The following is a 22712-nucleotide window of genomic DNA, read 5'->3' as shown; positions in this document are numbered from 1 at the left end:
CTCCTTTATAAATAACAAGTATGACACCAATTTATGAAATGAGATTCTCAGACTCTCTCTTTCTCTCTCCCTCTACCTTCAAATGTAAATTATATCTAGAAATACTGGTTCCTGACAATTAGAACCTGTGTGCCAAGTTATAATGATATTGACGCTTAGGTGCATGTGTAAGTAAGAAAGCCAGCAAGACATTATATCAGTTTTCTAAAATCATATTACACTACTACAATGTGAATTAATAAAATTCCATACAAACTGCTAGCCACAATGAAATATTATGGCAATGTTCTCTTTTGAGATTGATGGATTGATACTTGAAATATTATAAGCACTAAGCAAAGCCTCTCCAACTGTGCTTCTGTACATGGATGGCTTGGTAGTACTTATTCGAGAAGAGCCAGAACACTTTTTATATTCAGTAGGAATTGAACGAGTACTAGAGTTGAGACAATAGGCTGTGCACATCTTCCCACACGAATCATGGGCGGTAATCAACACGTGACTGATTCTGTTGTTGTCTGGCTTTTTAACGCCTACTGCGCTTAAAGCAGATGACAAAGGGAATCGTTCATCTAGGAGAGCATGATCAGTGTAAAATCCTCGATAGTCCAGACCAAACGTCTTCACGTATACTTTAGAAATCCCAGATCCGATGTGAGAGCATCTCTCTGTTTTACTGGAACCCATCTGCTCGCTGCTCGGTTTACTTTTGATATTCAAGTCTTGCTGAAATACATCTCCAGATGAGAAATCCGGCACTCCATTTCTAATGGGAAAGGCGTCATAGTTCTGTCCATTCGATCTCTTTTTGTAAATCATCACTGGTATAAAAACCCAATTAGAAATATCCTCTTTACCATTAAGCACGAAGGAATTCTGAAAAGAGTGGTAAAAAGGACTTGTTTTTAAGTTGAACTGGTGGGTGGCATCTATATTTCTTCCCAAATGAGTGTGTTCGTAGTTACGTTTCATAGCTGGATAAGGAGTCGATAAATTAGCCAGTAACTCTCGTTTTGCTCTATGTTGAAAATGCATTCTCTCGTGCTCTTCGATTGTCAAAGGTTGACATAGTTTCCTTTCACACCGCATCAGCACTGATCGACAATCGGAATCAACATCACAGTTATATGGTGGATCATCGTACTTCACAAACAAAGACCATGTTTTGGAATATCCGATCTTATTTTTCAGGTACTTGTCTTCACCATTAGCTTCTTTTCCAATCAATAATGGCCTCATTGGTGCGTCCGGAGCGTGGCCTCCATCCACTAACGGATACCATTCTGGATCAAAGCCACGTTGAATTTGGTTCTCCCGAAATCTTTCCCATAAAGCGTCCACAAAACAATGATGCATGAAGAAAAGTGGATCAGCGGGAGAATAATTGATATCAGAGAGAGTTCCACTAACCCAGTTGTGGACAGAACCGTGGTGAAACTCAAGACTGGTATCTATTTTAGTTCTATCAATGGCAATGTCCTCAATACGATTCTGAGAAAGAAAGAGTTCAATGAATTCCCTGCTGAATAAGCTACCTGATGATCCAATGTTGCGGATTAAGACACCAGCGTGTTCGTGTTTCCAGTCGCTGAACGGACCCTCCCGAATAATCCCTGTTCCAGGACCCACGCCACTAGATGTGAAAATGGCACTGGAAGTGGGATCCTCCAAAAGATTGTCAAAGGAGGAATCCCAAAATGGAATGAACACTTCTGGCTCATATTTTTGTAATTGTCGCTCGAATCTACATATCAAAGAAAAGGAAAGGTGGATATAACGAACAGTGATCAATCTCATAACTCTTACAAGCAATACAAAACAGGCAAGCATGGACCCCTGGACACACCAGAGGTGGGATCAGGTGCCTAGGAGGAGTAAACATCCCCTGTCGACCGGTCACACCCGCCGTGAGCCCTATATCCTGATCAGGTAAATGGAGTTATCCGTAGTTAAAATCAGTATGCAAAGAACGGCCTAACAATCGGTATTGACCATGTCAGACAGCATTTGACCATTAACTATTACTATAGAATGTATACTGTGACTACATAAATCATATGGACCGCCGTAAAATGGCTGAAATATTGCCAGAACGGCGTAAAACCACAATCAATCAATAAATCATATGGATAAATTCCTACACGTATAACATACATATATAAAAACACATTCGTATGCAAGCAGTGCAAATGTTTGTAAAATTAATCGCCATGGACTAGTAGCATGGTTATTTCTTGTTTTCTCGACATTGTGATATATGACGTGGTAGTGAGATTCTAACATTTAAATTCAAAGTAGAAAAATCATACAGGAAAATGAACAATTACTGACAGGTTTAATGATAATTAAAGAATAACAAAAGAACGTTTCTTAAGGTAACTCCATACTCGCAGTTTTATCTGATACAAGTTTAAATTGTGTATTCATTTCCATTCATTAGAGTTAAAACTAACAAATTATCAAATAAAATACATAGGTCAACACACTTTTTAAGATATGAGACGTACATAATCAGAATCATATATCACCGTCAGAAAATTGCAATTTTTATTAAACAGCGTTATCAAAATCTCATAAAAACTGGTTATGATGATATAGTAGCATTCATAACAATTTCATGAAACTGTATCTTCACAAAAATATACAAAATGTATGTAAAAAATAAAGGAAATCATCGCATAATAGACTTGATAAAGAAATCAATAGAAACAGAGTTATTGCCCTTGGATTCAATATTTTGAAACGTATCATTGATTATTCATCTATAACTTAGACTTTTGAAATATTTTATTTTTAACAAGATTTTTTACAATAACTATAGGAAAAGACTCCAACAAAATTTATGTTCCTATCATGCATAAATCTAAATAAATCATTGATTTTGCAAAATCTGATGACATCACAGGAGGGTGGAATTACTTTAAGTGAAGACAATACTCGAATACATAATCTCGATGAATACAAGTAACGTACACACATGGGTATATATATATATATATATATATATCCAAATTGTGTTTTTAAAAAAAATCACAGTGTCCGGTATAAAATATTAAAAGAAATAGAATAAACAGTACACAAAGTTAAAAATTTAACGCAAGCGCTTTCATTTTATAATCCTCAGGCGTTACATTTTAAAATAGTTTTGAAATGGTTTGACGTCATAAAGGCGTCCTAACATTTCACGTACATAACGACGTCATAAACGAATGAAGGGAAAAGGATTTTACGTTAAGCATATTATGACGTCATAGATAATAACAGTAAACATATTTTACAGTAAGCTATTGAGAGCCGGTTTTAAAGTCTTAATAAAGTGTCTTTCTTTTTCTCGTCGGGAAATAGTATTTTCTGTATACAGTTTATAAAACGGAAATACACTAAATTGTCCGTGGCCACACACATCTATATGTTCACTAACTTTAATTTTTCTGTATTCGGGTGCTGAAATGTGTTGTTTATGAACTCGTATACGAGTTCGCAGAGTAGTTCCAGTTTCACCGATATAATGTTTTCCACAGCCAGCACATGTTATAACATAAATTAAATTTTTGGTGGAGCACGTCATATCTGAATTTACCGTAAATTCCTTGTTGTTAAATTCGAACGAACTTCCTTCCCTTAAGTATGGGCACGTTCCGCATCGCCGATCGTCACATTTGGTAAAGTATTTTCCCTTCATTCGTTTATGACGTCGTTATGTACGTGAAATGTTAGGACGCCTTTATGACGTCAAACCATTTCAAAACTATTTTAAAATGTAACGCCTGAGGATTATAAAATGAAAGCGCTTGCGTTAAATTTTTAACTTTGTGTACTGTTTATTCTATTTCTTTTAATATATATATATATATATATATATATATATATATATATAATTTAAATTGTTGCATTTTAATACTATGTATGTTATTTTAAAAATAGACTTGCAGTTATTGTTCTTTTATTCACAGTTGAGGTAAAAGTTGGTGTATATATGATATTAACCCAAGGAGAAAAATGTAGGAAAAGCTCGAATGTTTTCAATATCTGACTTTGTCATACCTGGTGTTACATTGTTATTTTCTTTCTAGTATTTTGCGATCGCACTAACTAAAACTTTCTAAAGTTTGATAGTACCAGCTTATACCAGTGTGTTTAGTACGGTATCTGTCTTGTAAATCTGGAGCCTTCGTCATACTTTCACAACAATTAGCGAAAATAATTTTTCAAAAAAATCATTTGGTTTGATGTGACGTCTATGTTGTGAAAAAATTTAAACCTAATCAATCCTATCAACTTCCATTGCAATATCTAATTAAAACACACAGAAGCTGATTATATGGCGAATTATTTGAATGTTTTTGCAGATAATATGATTTCTTTTAACTTGACAGTTTTCACTTACAAAAAAAGGTAGGTCCGATGAAACCCAAGGAAGGCGGGTCCAAAATGAGCACTGGGTGCAACAGCAGCCGGATGCAAGTTCACAAACCAGTCATAAGCATTGGGCTGTCTGTTCTGAAATATTCAAAATATATTGTTGTTGAACAATCATTTTAATTAGTTCACCTCAGTCACTCAGGTGACCTATTGCTAATAGTCCGCGTCCATCGTCCTATAACAACTTCTTCCCAGAAACTACTTGGTCAATCTTGGCCAAATTTGATAGGTAGCATCGGTAGATGAAGGAGGCGGGGATTGTAAATTTCATGACACTCCAGTATAAGGGGCCTTGATTTTGGGGTAAAAATTGTAAAATTTATGTATTTCTTTAAAAATCTTATTCTTTACTCCTTGACATCTAGCAGAGAAAGTGAGTATATAGTAATGATAAGCAAGGAAGCTTCTAGAAAAACTAAATGCATACTGATGTAGAGCAGGAAGGCCTCGACCAAAATTGTAAATTTCCACCAATGCTTCTGACCCCAGGGCAGAGCCAAGCTTACTATATAGTGATTATTTGTAAAACACTTAAATAACATCTTCTTAAGTGTTGTTGATACTAAATTAAAACTACATGGATATTTAGAAAGAGCAGGTAGTCCTTTACAAAAATTGAAAATTTGATGATTTCTGGAGTAGGGGTTCTGACCCCATGGTGGGGCAAAACTTAGTATATAGTATTTATCTGTAAGTTTCCTGATACTGTATAAAATTGGGATGCATACCTAGGAATAGCAGAAAAGGATGTACAAAAAATGGTGAATTTCACAACCCAGGCTTTTGACTCTAGAATGGTTGCAAATTAGTCATATATTTTAATGTTTTAATGTCAACCTATTATATTATGCAAAGCCTTTCATCGGTGTATGCACTTTTGAGGACAGTGACGTTTTAAGAACACATCTTGATTCTGAACATTAGAATTAAGCTTAGATATTCAGAACAGGAATTTGTTTCTAAATTCCATAGCCTCTGGCTCTGGGAGTAGTGATGCTTTTTCACTTGTACTCAGGAGATCGATAAGGCCTTTGGGCCTCTTGTTGATTTATTATTATAACCAAAAATTGATTTGACTAAATACTAAAGGCAATCTATCAGTGCAACAATAAGCATCTGTACCCACCTCATGTGTATAAAGACGTATTTTGCGTCTCGATTTGCGTAAGAGTTAAACAAATGGAAACAACTATTGCGCAACTCGGAAATTGTGTATAATGTAAACATTTAAAAAACCCAAATATGAATAACTTCATATTAATAATTAGTTTATTGTTGCAGAATTCTAACGCTTTGGAAAAAGAACTCACAACTTCGCAAAGTTCGTTTGTTGATGTCGCCGAGTTAATTTGCCAGTGAATTCAAACCCCTTTGATTTCCATACTCAAACGCTTCTATATTTTCTCTCTCTATTTAGAAACGAAACTGTTCATGTCAACTAATTTCCCCACCAATATTTTATCTAAATATTTTGGACGAAATGTGTCCAGTCCGGTTAAAAAGAATCGTCCAAATAGGTTTGGATATAGGATTTTATCCATAGTTTTGATTTGTCTGGTCCGTTTTTATACTTTTCTATTAAAAAGGGATTGGTGGACTCGGGGATCCAACTAGGCTTTCATAACCTACTAGGATTACTTTTCAATAGTTAAGAGCTGATTAATTATTCGTGTTTATGATAAATGAAGACCGAATATCTACATGTACCATTTATCGGGATTATGAATTAATACAATAATTAACGGAGTTCGAATTGGCTGGGAACTTCACATGGCTACGTCAACAACGAAATTATATGAAGCTGTGATTTGTCGGTTCACAAAGGGTTGTAATTAATTAATTATTTGCAAGAATAGAGTAATAACAGATTTCAATCGTGCGTAGAAAACTGACGCTGTACCATGATGGGTTTTTCTAAGGAGTGGGTCTGTAACACGCTTGGTATGCCCTATCCCCCCCCCCCCGTAGAACTCATTTCTGCAGCTCATTGGTTTACTGCCAGGGGGATTTGTGTCTTTTACATTCTCTAATATAAAGGTATAAGTTCAAATTTCAAAACCATCCGAATGTTTTTAATACATAAAAGTTTCAAATAATAGAAAAGTGTATTTGTATCAGATAAATACACAAGATTCATATCCAAATTCTGAAGATGAAAAAAATACCCTGTCACTGGTGTCAGCCTTCATTGCTTGCAGTGCTCGGTGAAATCGTTCTCTTTCATTGCGGGTCAAGTGTCGATATTCTTTTCTCACAATAGGTGTTGCTCTTTTCATTTTCTTGACGGGATTTGATTCCTCAACATCAAATAGTTCAAATATATCAGAGAACTGTTGTAAACTGTTGATGTTGATCTTCGGAACACCATCTTGGTTCCACGTCTCGTCGGCACGTTGCACTAGATATTGGTTTTGGCAATAGTAATGTATTGATTCTTCTCTCTGGTCCATCAGAACTTTTGTATTTAGTTTTGTTTTGCATCTGCTTATACAGTTCTGTATAGTCGGTGGTAAAAGGTATTCGCACACTTTACTGAAAATGGGACCCAGCATAATCATAAAGATTACAAGATGATTCCATCGTCTATACAAGGTAAGCTTGTATGTCATCTGGAAGGAAAATGTCCATTAATACATAATATAATAATATAATGTACATCAGGGGAAAAGTTCTTAACCAGTACATACATACTCGCATAATATGTACATGTAGTATGCATGCCTACACAAAACTCGAGTTACGTACGTTTGCGTGCTGTGAAAACCATGCATCATGGATTTCGTGCAAAAAGTGTGTAGGATATGCTATCTGTCGCCATCAAACATGATTATGATCTTTTAAGATTCAGATGTATTTATTTAATAATTGCCGATTTGCTACCTATCACCGAGTTTGACATTCTATACAATATACTATACAATTAACACGGCTCGCTCTTTCTCTCGTTGAAAATCAAAAACGTTTCAGATAATAGTGAGTTGTATCAATTATTTAAGAGTTCAGATCCTTTCTTACCTTGTTGCTTTAAACTTGATTGTATAACCCTCATTCATCGATGTCTTATGTTTAAAAGAGTGCATGTGCCTGTATTTAAATCGCAGAAATCACATTCATCATTTCGCCCATCCATGTTTTACTATCGACATCTAATTATGCAATTAGAAATGAAGGAGTGGATATTGATTATTCAGTACTCTGAAGGGAATTCCTGACCCTTCACTAAAACTGTGTCATCTGTATTGAAAATTTGCACGTCTGTAACTTAGAAGAAAAGACAAACCTAATTTGTAAATTATACATATATGACATTATATCAACGTTTTCGTGTTTTATACAACGTATTTGTTTTTAATGTATAAGAAATACATGATGTTATCAATTCTTTCTATCCTATGGATATCCTGACGTGATTCATAACATTTGTTAAGCCGTTCTTGGCACACTGATTTTGACTGCGGATAACTCCGTTTACCTGATCAGGATATAGGGCTCACGGCGGGTGTGACCGGTCGTCAGTGGATGCTTACTCCTCCTAGGCACCTGATCCCACCTCTGGTGTGTCCAGGGGTCCGTCTTTGTCCAACTATCTATATTGTATTGATTGTATTAGTTACGAGATTAAACACTGTTCGTTATATTCACCTTTCATATGATAAAGCATGGTAAATTTGATAGATATAGCAATTTAACAATTTAGCGAGTTTTCTTTGAAATTACAGAAAACAAAGTGACATTGGCTAGTTTTACTGGTGATATAGTTATTTCGTGGATTCAATGTTATCAGTTTATACTTACGTTACGAACCAACGAATGTCACTTTATAAAACAGCATCGAATGCATCTGCTTCACGAATTTACATCCTCTGAAAGCTTTATGAGTTGGCTCCTTGCGTACTACCACAGGGACTCCAAAACTGGTCCATGAATTTCATCAGTTTGTCGTCGATATATGGCTGAAATATCACAAAGTCAGTGGAAAGAATTATGTATTTCTGTGGAAAAATAATTTAAAATATTTGATCAATTTAAATGATAAATGAAAAGAATCAAGATAAGTGCGAATAATGTTAGGATATGTCGATTTATATATATATATATTGTATACAGCTCCTATTTTATTTCTAGCGTTTTGTGAATAATAAAGTATATTGTTTCAATGTTTAAAGATTTTGTTTCTCAATGAAAGCACTGTTCTCTGAAAGTGGCACAAAGCTTTTTGTAACAAGATATCAATATAAAGAATAAATGTATTGGTAGCGTAACTGTTCCATACTTAGTTTAATTATCCTGCGGTTCCATTATTTGTATACCGCTATAAAAGAACCTAGACTTTTATTCCTCAAATGTAGGTAATAATGGACACCTCAGCATATCAAGATAAATCGGTATAGTATCTTCACAATGAATCAAACCGCGCCTCACCGGAGTAGTAATTGTAAACATGTTGAATTACCATATAGCAGATGTTAAAAAAAAACAAACAACAAACTTGGTACTCTGTTGAATTTATATAAGTCTATGTACTAGTACTACTATTTACTACTATTTGTTGACGACAATGACTTTTCAGTTCTGATCCATTCAACAACAAAAATCGTGATCTTGTGTATGGGCAACATATGGAGAGTAAATCACGACTATGCACTCCATCTTGTATCGGCTGTTAAATTCTACTCAAACGGGAAGTAACTTCCGGAAGAAATCTTATAAACCTTTCGGAAAATGTTGTCATAATCTGATGACGTGGATGAATAATTGACAGTAATTAGTGCATAAGTCATGGTCCATTGAGATCTGTTAGATGCATTTCCAATATAAACGTGCATTAATTTTATGTTAATTTCATTGGAAATTTCAGGTGTTGAGAATAGTGTGAAAATTTCACAGGTGTTACACTGCATTGATAGATTGCTCTGCTGCTATATTTCCATTTCATGTTATAAAAATTAGCTGATAGTGAGAAAAGATGTTTTACTATCAGAATGAACATTGCATTGTATTCCTAGTACTGGAATGACATATTCTCCCTATATTCTATGTAAAATAGGAGTTTCCCATCTCACTTAGAAATGCCCCATCATAAGTACTCATATTGGACTACAGAAATCTCACCCTATGCAGTCTGCCCATTAGAACTGTTCAATTCTTACTTTATGTTCCCTAGGTGTAATCCAAGAAATAAATGTCATTTTTCAAATACATGATGGCATGAACTCCGACGCTTCACGCCGCCATACTTCATGAAGCATGTTAGCGCTGTAGATCATTATGGCGTGAAACGTTGTAATTCATACCCTAATGTATTTTAGCTGATCTGAATTGAAAGCTCAAGTGAGGTTTTCTAATCGCCTGTTGTCCGTCGTCTATCCGTAAAGTTTTCACATTTTCGACTTCTTATCCAGATCCACTAAGCCATTTTCAACCAAACTTGGCAATAAACATCCTTGTGTAAAGGGCTTTCAAGTATATTCAAATGAAGAGTCATGCCCCCTTCAAAAGGGAGATAATAACAAAAATGCAAAAAAGGGTTGGGTCATTTAAAAAATCTTCTTCTCGAGAACCATTGGGCTAGAAGTGCTGACATTTACCCGACAGCTTCCTGACATAATGCAAATTCAAGATTGTTAAAATCATGACCCCGGGGGTAGGATTGGGCAACAATAGGGGGTCAAAGTTTTACATACAAATGTATAGAAAATATCTTTAAAAATATTCCTCCGAAGAACCACTGGGCTAGGAGAGTACAAATTTCTATGAAAGTTTCCTGATATAGTGCAGATTCAAGTTTGTTTAAATCATTACCCCTCGGGTAGGATAGGGTCACAATAAGTGATTAACGTTTTACATACAAATATATAGGGAAAAACATTAAAATCTTGTAATGAAGAATCACTGGACCAGAAAAGTTAACATTTACATGAAAGCTTCCTGACAGTGCAGATTCAAGTTTGTTAAAATCATGTAGAATGGGACTACAATAGGGGATCAAAGTTTTACATATAAATATATAGATACAATCTTCAAAAAATCTATTTTTGAAGAACCATAAGGCCAAAGAAGTTTACATTAACATGATGCTTCCTGGCATAATGCAGATTCAAGTTTATAAAAATCATGGGGATAAGTTGAGGCCACAATAGGTAATAAAGTTTTACATGCGAATATATAGGGAAAATCTTTAAATATGGGCGAAGGTGACTCAGGTGAGGGATGTGGCCCATGGGTCCGTTGTTAAAACTGAATTTGTTTCTAATTTTTACATTTTACTTTCATTTTCTGTCGGAATTCCCAGCCGTTAAAATATACGTCTATAAATAACAAGATCCATACGCATTTTGTTCACAGCTGCACCGCATTGATAACAAAATATCTATCATTACAATAGGTAAAGATATCGAAGGCAAATATAAATGTAAATATATGTGTATGAATTAAAAAAAATTAAAAAGTGAAGCATTATCAGGGAATGTTACATCACACAACCTTTATTTCAGTTTGTATATGTACTTTGCATACAGTTCTTGAATCCCTAGATACATATAATGAAGAGCAGGATATTATCATAAGACATTTTATTTAAAAGTAGTCTGACGAGTGGAACGTTTTAATACGTTCTCAATAAATGAAACAAACTTTAAAAATCGTTTATAAATATTTTAAGCTATCATATATCTATCAGGTGTTAACGGAAATTGAAACCTACCAGTATGCATTTAGTTTAGGAGACTCATTTGTGGTTCTCACTCCTTTAAGAGAGATTGTGTCACATTTGCAGTTCTTTGTGTAAGATATGGACAATGAATGATTAGTGTGTAATCCATATCGTATCAGCAGCTAAGTTCTCATGAACGAAAGAAACTTCTTTGGTTTATTGTATTTGAATTTCACTTTCTCAGGATTGTTTCAAAATATCAAAACAATATGTAAATCTGATTAGAAATTTTGGTTGAGGAGAGTGTAATTTCTGAGATATCATTCAGTATTCTATTGAATTATTGGGTGGACACAAGCTGTTTGCGTATACTATAGACAGGTCACATATATTTGAGTGATAATGCAAGGGGAAGATAACAAACAGTGATCAATCTCATCACTCCTACAAGCAATACAAAATAAACAGTTGGGCAAACACGGACCCCTGGACACACCAGAGGTGGGATCAGGTGCCTAGGAGGAGTTAGCATCCCCTATTGACCGGTCACACCCGCCGTGAGCCCCATATCCTGATCAGGTAAACGGAGTTATTCGCAGTCCAAATCAGCGTGCCAAGAACGGCTTAACAATCGGTATGAAACACGTCAGACAGCATTTGACCCAATGCGAGGTTGTATTGACGAACTAGATCGTTATAACGACCATAGAATTTGCGAAATGCTGACTTCAATCGAGACTGTTGAAATCCCTGTACCATCAACTTGTTTGTCAGTAGCTTACCTCGATTTAAAAACTAATACAAGTTATTAAAGCGTGAATTGTTTATAATATATTAGCCGGTAGTATCTATTAATTGACAATATCAGGAAGAAATTGTTTGAATTTGGCCATGGAATTATAGGGGTATGGAAACGATTGAGCTAGAGATTTTATGTTTTCATTTTTAATATTTACAATGCTTAGCTATAAAGTACTTCTAATGGTCACCAAAATGTGAATATTAGTTTTTGAGTTACAAGTGAGATGCAGCTCTCAAAGTTCTTCGTTAAGTAAACAAGGTCCGTGCTATGTCTTGTTTACATATAGATTGCTTAATAGAAAATAACATGTTTAAAACAAAATGAGATGTACTAAAGAATAGACACTATCAAATAATGTTCATAATTAACTTGTAAATTAAAAAAATCTGCTTGAATCGACTTTTTACAAGTATATTTAGCCTATATGTAAACAATAACATGGCACGAGCTTTGTGAGCTCTCTCCTATATACATTGACAACTGACATTCAAATTTTTGCTGACCATCAGAAATACCTTAGTTAAGCATTCTAAAAATTAAAAGATAAAACTTCAAAATTTTCACCTCAAATCGTGTTCATACCATTTCCTCTTCGACGCAATCGACACTTTTAAGAAAGGAAGCTGGTGAATATCCAGTTTTGTTTGGGTTATTTTATTCTCAAACGTTCATACACTTTCTAAATTTTTGTTTTCCTGTGGTCCGGGTGTTTGCATAATAGCTGGCATTCATCATTTAAGCAATATAGGAACGCAGCGATAAGCATTCGCGTCTTTCATCGTAAGTAAGAGTTCAACAAAGGAAAATAACTTAAAGACAATTCGGAAATTGCGTATAACAATTATCACCGTTGATGGACGACTGTGGAGCTATGTTTGCTTTTAATGTTACGAAAATTTTACTATAAGAATGAACAAGATTGCATAGCATTTCTAGTAATGGGACTTCATACTAACCCATGACTACATATGTACCCATATGATTTAGGAGAAACACACTCAATTGGTGACAAAACATGCTCGGCAATGTTTACGATAAATATAGATTTTATACCTGCTAAATGTCTTACGTTTGATGCAGCAACGGGATCAAGAATTGAAAGGTTGCAAAGCGAGCGGCCTAGTCACTAGGCTTTGGCGAGCGATTATTATCTCCTTGCAATTCAAGGGGATATAAATACCGAACCGTTCATGTATGGGTGAGTATGTACAAATCTAAGCACACTCTACAGGCCACATGTTTCGCTCGATTGATTTGATACTTCACATTTAGCTTTGTTATCAAGAGAGGAAAAATACAATGTATTATGGGGTTCAAAGGTTAACGACACCACGGGACGTCACAAAAAAGTTTATAGGTACTTTACCGGCCACATTGAATATTTTATTAAACATAGATAATAACGGCAAACTAGAGACTCAACTTTATGACAAATGTGATTACTTCAGCTTCTCCATCGTAAACTTCTCACATTTATGTACCAAAACATTCCATTATCGCCTGCATATGGTGTTAATGTGCGTATTATTAGTGTTTAAACCGCGGTAGGCTACTTAACAGTCTCGTTTCAAGTAAGCATTTCGCAATTTCTATGGTTGTTATAATGATATAGTTTGCCAATACAACCTATCATTAGTTTAAATGCTGTCTGATATGTTTCATACCAATTGTTAGACCGTTTTTGGTACACTGATTTTGGCTACGAATTGCTCCGTTTACCTGATCGAGATATAGGGCTCACGGTGGGTGTCACAGGGGATGTTTACTCCTCCTATACTCCTGATCCCATCTATGGTATCTCTAGCGGTCGATGTTGGCCCTACTATTAATTTTGATTTCTCTATAGTAATTTTGACATTGATCACTGTTCGTTACTGTCGTCATCTCATCGTTTGCTCAATTAATTTGATACTTCACAGGTGGCTCTGTTATGAAAAGAGGAAGAATCCTATTGATTTGGGGGGCAAAATTGAAAGGTCACTACAAGATGTCATAGAAAAGAAAGTTACGATTACTGATTGCCTATATTTTGAGGTGATGCCTCGCTTTCTGGAGCTCTTGTTCACTAAAGTAATAGATTTTACACTAGTTTTGATAATAGTAAAGTGAAGTCTACTGTAAAAGAAAAGTATGATACACGGAGTATGCCAAAGTACTTGATAGTATGTTGGTAAAATTTCATAATTGAACTAATTTGTTTATTTATATGTATACCACTTTATTATAAATTATATTGCAATATCAAGTGTTTGTCTAAAGTATTTGTTTTCAGCGATATTTTGACCAGAAAACAACATTCAATTTATTGAAGATTTATGGTATTTATGAGTTATGCTAAAATCTATGGTCGTTATAACGGTTTATTTTGCCAATACAACCTGTCGTTGGGTAAAAAGCTTCACACTGATTTTGACGGTGGATTGCTCTGTTTACCTAATCAAGATACAGAGCTCACGGTGGATATGACCGATCGACAGGGGATGTTTAATCCTCCTAGGCACCTGATCCCCACAGAGATTGAAGACTGTTCGTTATCTTCACTTTTCATTAAATTAAACTAAAACTATCTACATAGGCGGTTTAATTGCATTAAATGGGAAAAAATCTAGCGTACAACTAAGGACGGATTTGTGAAATTATTACTGAACATAAATTCAAACACCAACTAAAAAGCAAATTATATAAAAAGTGTTAAAGAACTATACAGGCTTATTGCCCACTGAGTTCTTAGGCGTTTACGATATAAATCAAACTTTAGGACCCTTGAGGACAGGGTTAAGGAGAGGCTTTCACTAAACATTTTGTAATTCATAAACTATTATTCCCGTGGGAATCCGGGTTAGAATAGGTTTTCAGTACCCCTTGGTTGTAAGAGGTGACTAAATAGGGCAGCCCTTCGGATTAGACCGCAAAAACCGAGGTCCGTATCAGAACAGATGTGGCACGATAAAGATCACTTCCTGCTCAAAGTGCGTGAGCGCCGAACATAGGTCTACATTTTACAGCCCTTGATCGGCAATGGTAAGGTCTCCATATGAGTGAAAATATCTTGAAAGGGACGTTCAACAATAATCAATCTATCAAGGAATCATAGATTATTACAAAGCATGCAAAGTTTTTCTAACAGTGATGTAAAACAGTCAATTCCCAATCTTGTTTTACCTAACATAATACAGCTCACTGCAGCTTGAGTTTTGCTCAGTCCAAATTGTACAGGGTCTGGGGTTATAACACTTAGACGAGGTCACTTTTGATCTCAATCTCACTATGTGTTACTGCTTGGTTAAGTTTATATAAGTGTATAGGACAGATACATATCTAACAAAACACTGCATGCGATTGAAAATAGGATATTTCCGATGTAGAAGTGAAATCAACGACCAAAAATCAAGACGGAAATCGGGAGATGACTCAGGATAAACGCCCAAGTTAAAATCTAATTTCCCACAGGTCTATATCTAAAAGTATTTAAGATATGTACAATAATAAAAGATCACAAAATGGCGTATGAATATCACCAGAAAGCATGTAAAGAATATACCTGTCGTTGTATAACAATACATACAAATATAAACTTGCAGAAAAAGGCTTACGAATAAAGCGGCTCACAAAAGAACAATGATGACAACATAATAATTTTACATGTGCCGTAAAGTGGTAATAGATTATAGCAAAGTTTGGAAGTGGGTAAAAAGAATCAAAATGGAGTTCAATGACGGATAAAAATAGAAAGATGTAAGGATTCAGAGCATGAAATATATAAACTCAAGGGAGCATAAAGAAGATGGATCAAGGGATTCAGAGGATAGTGCAAATAGACCCAAGGGATTCAGAGCATAAAGTAGATAGAATCAACATAAATCATATCATATAGGCACCTGATCCCACCTCTGGTATATGCAGTGGTCCGTGTTTACCCAACTCTCTATTTTGTATTGTTTATAGGAGTTACGAGGTTGATCATTGTTCGTTATCTCAACCTTTCATCCATAATTAATGTAGTTATTAATTCAGGACAGGTTTTGCTAGTATGTCATAGTTTATTCAGAGTATGAGACACTGTGATCTCTATAGGCAATATAAAATTGACAAACTTATGCAGATCTCCTAAAAAGACGGTCTCCCCATCTAGAAAAATAATATGGCAGTTATCTACAACATAATAACGGGTGATGGGTGAATATATAACACAAGATCAGTTTGATTGCAAACTTAAAGTGTCCCGGAAGTCAAATATACATTTTGGTTTGTCTTGTGTATTTTTAAAAATAAATACCGATAGCAAAATTATTTCAGTTATTTTTTAATCAATAAACGATATAATGGGCAAAAACAACCTTCTTCGTAAATTCACACCTTTACGATACCGAAAACGAGACTGAAAATGTAATACCGGATCTGACGTCACAACCCATCATTGGCGGTTTCTTCACAACAAGACGAGAGTATAAAAGAAGAAAATATTCGAAGAGAAATGGCAAGTAAGAGTAAGGGACGCATGTGTGTAGTTGTAGGAAGCAACAACAGGCCCTCGGACACCATTTCCGTCCATGTTTTCCCGAAGGACGAGCGACAGAGAGCAGCATAGACTCGATTTGTGAGACTGACCCGTGCAGACTGGACAGGATCGTCCCAGTATACTGTTGTTTGTAGTGGACATTTCACGGACGGATGTTTCCAGGCTCAGTTTTCACTGATGAGAGAATTTGTAATTCCTGCGAAAAAACGCCTCTGCTCTGGTGTGATTCTATCGATTTATTCTAAGAGGAAAGTGGACGACCTCAACCTTGCCCTCCTCTCTTCGCCCGAGCCTAAACCCAAGCGCCAGGCTGCCGTCAAGCTGGAGAAAAATAGGGTAGGTCGTGTGTAACTTTATTATGAAGATTCCATCGGTAAGAAAGTTGATAATTTTTATTGTAGTCTGTGACGTTTATAAACTTTTTTCACTTTATAAATTACAATACACGTACCATATGACGAGTTTCTAACATGCCCCCATCTGATCAGGACCCTGGATTAGATTGCCGTTTAAACATATTCTGTCATATAGATCCACTGACCTATCTTAGTAATGTTATCAAGAACTTTGCATAATTTAAATATACATAGACTTCTATTACTCTTTTAGTGGGCAATATTATTTTTCCAACACGATTAAATGTTAATATTGCAAAGATACCAATTCTGATCAATCAAGTGAAGGCTGAGGGGTGTAGAGTGGGTGGCCTGTAACCCCTGTTATAACTCCTACATGTACATCCTTTGGATTTATACGTTAATGAAAATTAAATTAAATTATTTCCAAAAATGACATGTGATGAAAACCTCTCTTCACTAATTTAATTTACACAAATCGTGGGCGGATCCAGGAATTTTGGAAAGGGAGGGGGGTTATACCATTATTAAATTTTAGTTGTTAAAGGGGGGGGGGGTTCCACCATCTATATGTGTGGGTGTTTTTTAGCAATATTTTCTGATGAAAGGGGAGGGTTCCGACCTTCGGGATACCCCCCCCCCCCTCTGAATGATCAGGATCCCCCCCACTGCAAATTATTTCAATATTTACATGGGGACATTTTATTTCAAAATAATAAAAGAATAACAGTAAATACATTATATAGTACTATCGTAACAATTATTTTATCCTTTTTTATTGGGAAAGGTTGATGATTACTGTTCTATCTTTTAATGAGAATTCCTCAAGGCTGCATGACATAACGAAGGAGGGGGACCAACAATTTAAAATCAGCTTCCCGAAGTTCAAGTGTTCGTAGGAAGCCTGTTGATCCACCAATTAGTAAGAATGTACTTCTAAAGATAATCCACTATCATAATTCATATCAAAATTAATTGGCATGGCATTTTTACTATTTTTGCATTTGTCACTTTTCTTTCAATCAAGTTTAAAACAGCAATAACAAAGTTAATATGAGAATTTTTATTACAAATGTATTTATCAAAATGCAATACATATAGTAAATAGCAATTGATATATAAGGATATAAAGCATACATAAAATTTTAAATAGTGTCCATTTATTCCAGCCCATCAGTCCTGATGAAGGAGACTTATTTGGTTTTTCAAGGGTCATCAGAACCATTACCATGCTCATTGCCAGCTCAACCACCTCCACTGTGCAGTGAATTTTTCCATCCTGATAAAGAAGACGCAGTGCTACATTTTGCATTGAGGACAAAACGTAATACTAGCTATTTGGACATTCTAGCAAAGCAGATAAAAAATATGTTGGTCAAACAGATGTGCTCTATTTTAATCTTGTTTAAAAATGTTAAATCATTGTGAAACACTTTTATCTTTGCTTTTGTTTAAATTTGAACCAAAGTCATATAGAGTAGTAGGTTGTGAAAACAAATTGTGTTATTTTTTACAAATAAAAAAAGACTGGGAACAACCATGATATAGGGTCTGACCGTTGGGTAACAATCTGTTTGGTCTTGCATGCAACAGTATATTTTTGCAAATAATTTATAGAATGAAATATTATCATAGTATATGTAGTAATAGCTTTACAGTATATATAATAGTTGTAAGAGTTAAACAATGGGAACATGAAAGCAGGGTCCTCGTCCCGTTCCTGGGTGCGGACACATTTTATTTGAAATATGTTTGTATAGCTGATGCTTTCTAGAAAATTGATGTATTATTTTTTGGCCATTTCTGTTAGAATGTTGTGCTTGAATTTTTTTTGTATGCATCATGTATGAATCGTACATTTGTTTTAAAAAAAAAGTTGCTTCAACTAAATCATAGCATCACTCAGGTGCATTGAATCCTTGATACTCCTCAGAGGCAAAGGAATTTCGTCACAGCACATGAGGGTAGAGGGACTCGCACCTTGTGCCCTAGGTATCCTTAACACCATCAAACAAATTGCCTGTGTGTTATGTATCTGTTACGCCTGTAATTCCGGGAAATGTTTGGAATTATTCACTAATGATAAACTAGCAATCGGACCCAATGGCCATGTGAATTTTGTATTGATTAAATCAATAAAAAAAATTGACTTGCTCTTCAATTGTTGCCCTCATTTCTCCATACTGGGTATTGGTATTATGCCATCTCGAGCTCATGCACATCTAAACACACTGATGAAAACCCAGGGTGTTCAGTAAAGCAGGCCAGTTCCTTATTGAATGACTCCCCTCTTCTCATCAACCCTTGGCAATTCGGTGCAGCATACACTTTCCTTGGCAGCTGACATATGGGAATAGAATCCACATTGACACCTAAAGTGATTTGTAAACCATGTGAATTTGTGAAAGAATAGAGAACTCAATAATGGGGAAAAGATAAGACAATTCTCCTCTAGATGATAATTTTTAAAAATTATTAGAAAAATTGTAAGTACAGATATAACAGTATAAAGTGGGTGTCACATGAGAGGATAGAAAAATCAATGTTATTTTTCAGCTCTTTCCCAATGAAGTAATGAGCGAAAATACACCACAGGATCAAATAATTTTGTCTGTAAAAATAGTAGGCCTATTGATAATTGAGGGTATATACCATACCACTCCCTAATTACTAAGGGGTGGTATGGTACACACCAGTGCGACCACTAACATTGTTATTGCAAACAAAATGACATATTCCTGTGAGTACGACGCGGACAGGCGTAATATGGTGATTAGACATCTGTAATTTTATCATTAAAGTAATTAAGAATGATGTACAGTTAAAAATTATTGATCAATTTCGTATTTCCCAAAATTTATTTTATAAACAGTCTAACGGCGCCTTACCATTTCGTGCTTCCGAGGCGAAGTTCAAGTTGTTCACGTTCAGCACTCTCTCCATTTAACTCGTCGAAATAATGGGAATCCATTGCAGCTGACTCTTATTGGTAAGGGCCGATGTCCTGTACGTCCTCGTTACGATAATCTTAAAAGGAAGACGCTGCAAATGATATGTGGAGGTCGATTTCGTCCACAGAAACAGAGGTATCGCTCGCATTTGTCATACTGGTCTGTTTGAGACTGATGGGTTGTGACGTCACACGTCATTATGGCTTAATATAGTAAAACCGGAAGTTCAGCTGATTGGTTTCGGGCAGGTGCAAAAATAGCTAACTTTGACGGGGAATATCTCGGTATTGAATGCACGCACGATCATAATTTTTTATTCTTATATTTTCGAATGTATTTCTAAACCAATTTACCATTTTTGCACCCATGACTTCCGGGGCACTTTAAGCAACTATTTGGCAAGGATGGATGCCATGTTTTTGATATTGGCAATATTGATTTCTTAACTAATGTCCAAGGCACGATTGAATATATCTGTTATAGGAAGGCAACGCACCTCCCCTTCATGATATGCACAAGACTGTATTTTTCAATGTGTTTAAATGCTCTGGTTAGCAGTGACCTCGGAGGTGAGGTACCGCCGTCGTTATAAAAGTATTTAGCATTATATTGATGACTGTTCCTAACACTACTCACTCACTAGTCACGTGAACGTTGCATCCTACCTAGAAGAGAAGGGATCATACACATACTGATGAACAATTTGCTAACTTGTATGGTATTTTATGTGTGCTATATAAAAACTTTAACTTATTGTGTAAATACTTTGATTTTATGCCCCGTCATGAATAGTGTTTGTCATGCCCGTCTTCCGTCCTTCCGTCACACTTTGCGTTTAGCTCATTTTCAAAGAAACTACTCAAGATATTTTTTCCAAACATTATATGCTGATACATATTGATGACATCTATGAAACTGGATCAATATTATGACCTTGACATTTCCTTTGAACTGGGCCTCCCTTTTCCCTATTTGGGGCTTAGCTTAGTTTCAAAGCAACTACTGTCAACATTTTTATGAAAACTCTTACACTGATACATATATTAGTGGTAGCTATTCAACTGTGGCATTATTTTTTCACCTTGACGTTCCCTGTGACGTTTCTACATTTGTGATGTCCGTGTATATAAATGAGGATCTACATTTCATGTGAGTATACATTGGGTTTTTTTTCTTTTGTCATAGGCAATTTTTGATCATTCATAACCTTTTTTATAGCTAGGCAAAGTTTAACCAATGCAAAATTGCTATTTGACTTTATTGCAATTTTCTTCGAATTTTGGCAAATTTGAATAATATTCAGAGTGAAATGAATGGGTGATACTTTAGTCAAAAAGTTTAAAGATAAAACAAAACATTAAAATGGGTGACATTTTGAATTTAGAACACTTTAAAATCTTTGCCATAGATACAGTGCATGTCGTTATAATGATCTAGTTTGGCCATATAATCTATTGTTGGGTAAAATGCAGTTTGACGTGTTTCATACCGATTCTTTGGCCGTTCGTGGTACACTGATTTTAATTACAGCTTACTCCGTTTATATTTTTTTTTCTGTGTGAGAACTTTTAACTTTTTGTTTAAATAGTTTGATATTTTTTATAACGATTGCTTTCTTGTAGAAGCTGACATGAATTAATAAATATAGTATAATTCTATATGTCCACCATATTTCTTGGCTAATCCGCCATATTAGTTGGATATTCTATTGTTATATGTATCAGGATTCGCATGGTATATAAGGGGACGAGTTTTGCTACACTTCACTTCACATCACTATACAAAAACGCGGAGAAATATTTCATCTATTATCTATTGATAAAATAGAATAAGCAAAGGGTATAAAATCTATACCATTCACACTTACTTCAAGCAAAATGCAAATATATAAATACTAATGTACTTATGCACATGACATGTGTGCTCGCCATGAAAACGCATCGAATGTGGACGACTATTTACCTGGATTTACTCGTAATATCTGTAAAGCAATGCAGATGTACGTGTACACTTGTCGAAAATAATCTAAGTAGTAGTAAAACTCCCTTTATTTGCATAATCCATGAAACAAAACGATAAGCTCCATTTGTATTCCAACAGTAAATACCATTGTACAGACTGCGACACACTTAGCCCGTGCCGATCAGCTATCTTCAATCAGGGGAAGTATCAGAGTATAATATTTACCCTGTATTGTGCATGAATCCTTATACCGTGTGATTTACTGGTCAGAGTATTGCAGATTTATAAATCAGGAAATCATTTATAGGTACATAAATTGTTCATACATATATAATTTGTATATACAACACTGCACGAGTGTATGGGGTGAGAGAGAGAGAGAGAGAGAGAGAGAGAGAGAGAGAGAGAGAGAGAGAGAGAGAGAGAGATGGTGTGAGTGAAAATAAATGAACTTGAGAGGAGAGGGGGGATTCAAACGATGATCTTGTGATGATCTTCTAATAATCGCGCTCTTATTAAGACAAATGATATCGTTAATTCATTTAAAGGAGAATAGTAACTCAATATTGCTCTCATTAATTGATAATACAGATTTATTTGATTCATTTAAAGCACACAATAATTAAAAATTAAACATATTTTTAAATAATGTTATTTTCAATTACTTCATTTTATGATAATTTGACATTCAATAGATCTTATATATCTATGACATTTTGCGTTATTACATTCTGCATTGAACTCGATGCAAATTGTACTAATGCAAAATGTAATAATTGAGTTTATCATATTATGCGTCTTAATCAAGTACATAGAATCAAGGGGAGGGGACAAGAGTGTCTGCCCCCCACTTTTAATAACAAAATCCATATTTGTTATTTTGTAATGCAAATAAAAGATATATTGGGTGACAATCCCCCTTCCCCCACTTGACCCCAGCTTGAAAGTTTTGATATAATAGCAGAAGACACTGTAATGATTTCATGTTTTTCAATGTTGCAAGAGGCCTACAGAAACGGTGATCTAGAAACTTAACTATGGCTGATAC

At 35.2% G+C, this 22712-nt stretch overlaps 1 protein-coding gene and 1 long non-coding RNA gene across 2 annotated transcripts; one reads left to right on the top strand and one right to left on the bottom strand.

Annotated features, from left to right (window-relative positions):
• Nucleotides 1-258: 258 nt before the first annotated feature.
• LOC125669074 (uncharacterized) lies at nt 259-6872 on the bottom strand. The gene is made up of 3 exons (XM_048903520.2): nt 6588-6872; nt 4388-4500; nt 259-1744 (listed from the first exon to the last, which is right to left on the bottom strand). The coding sequence occupies exons 1-3, from the start codon at nt 6870-6872 to the stop codon at nt 259-261; spliced, it is 1884 nt and encodes a 627-aa protein (XP_048759477.2).
• Nucleotides 6873-16173: 9301 nt separating this feature from the next.
• LOC125671630 (uncharacterized) lies at nt 16174-18330 on the top strand. The gene is made up of 3 exons (XR_008802518.1): nt 16174-16731; nt 17570-17673; nt 17921-18330. It is a non-coding gene; the product is annotated as an uncharacterized LOC125671630 (long non-coding RNA).
• Nucleotides 18331-22712: the final 4382 nt, after the last annotated feature.

The sequence above is a fragment of the Ostrea edulis genome, chromosome 4 (assembly GCF_947568905.1).
Source record: "Ostrea edulis chromosome 4, xbOstEdul1.1, whole genome shotgun sequence".
Classification (NCBI taxonomy): domain Eukaryota; kingdom Metazoa; phylum Mollusca; class Bivalvia; order Ostreida; family Ostreidae; genus Ostrea; species Ostrea edulis.
The sequence above is the reverse complement of the archived record's forward strand: the minus strand, read 5'-3'. Positions and strand labels throughout refer to the sequence as shown.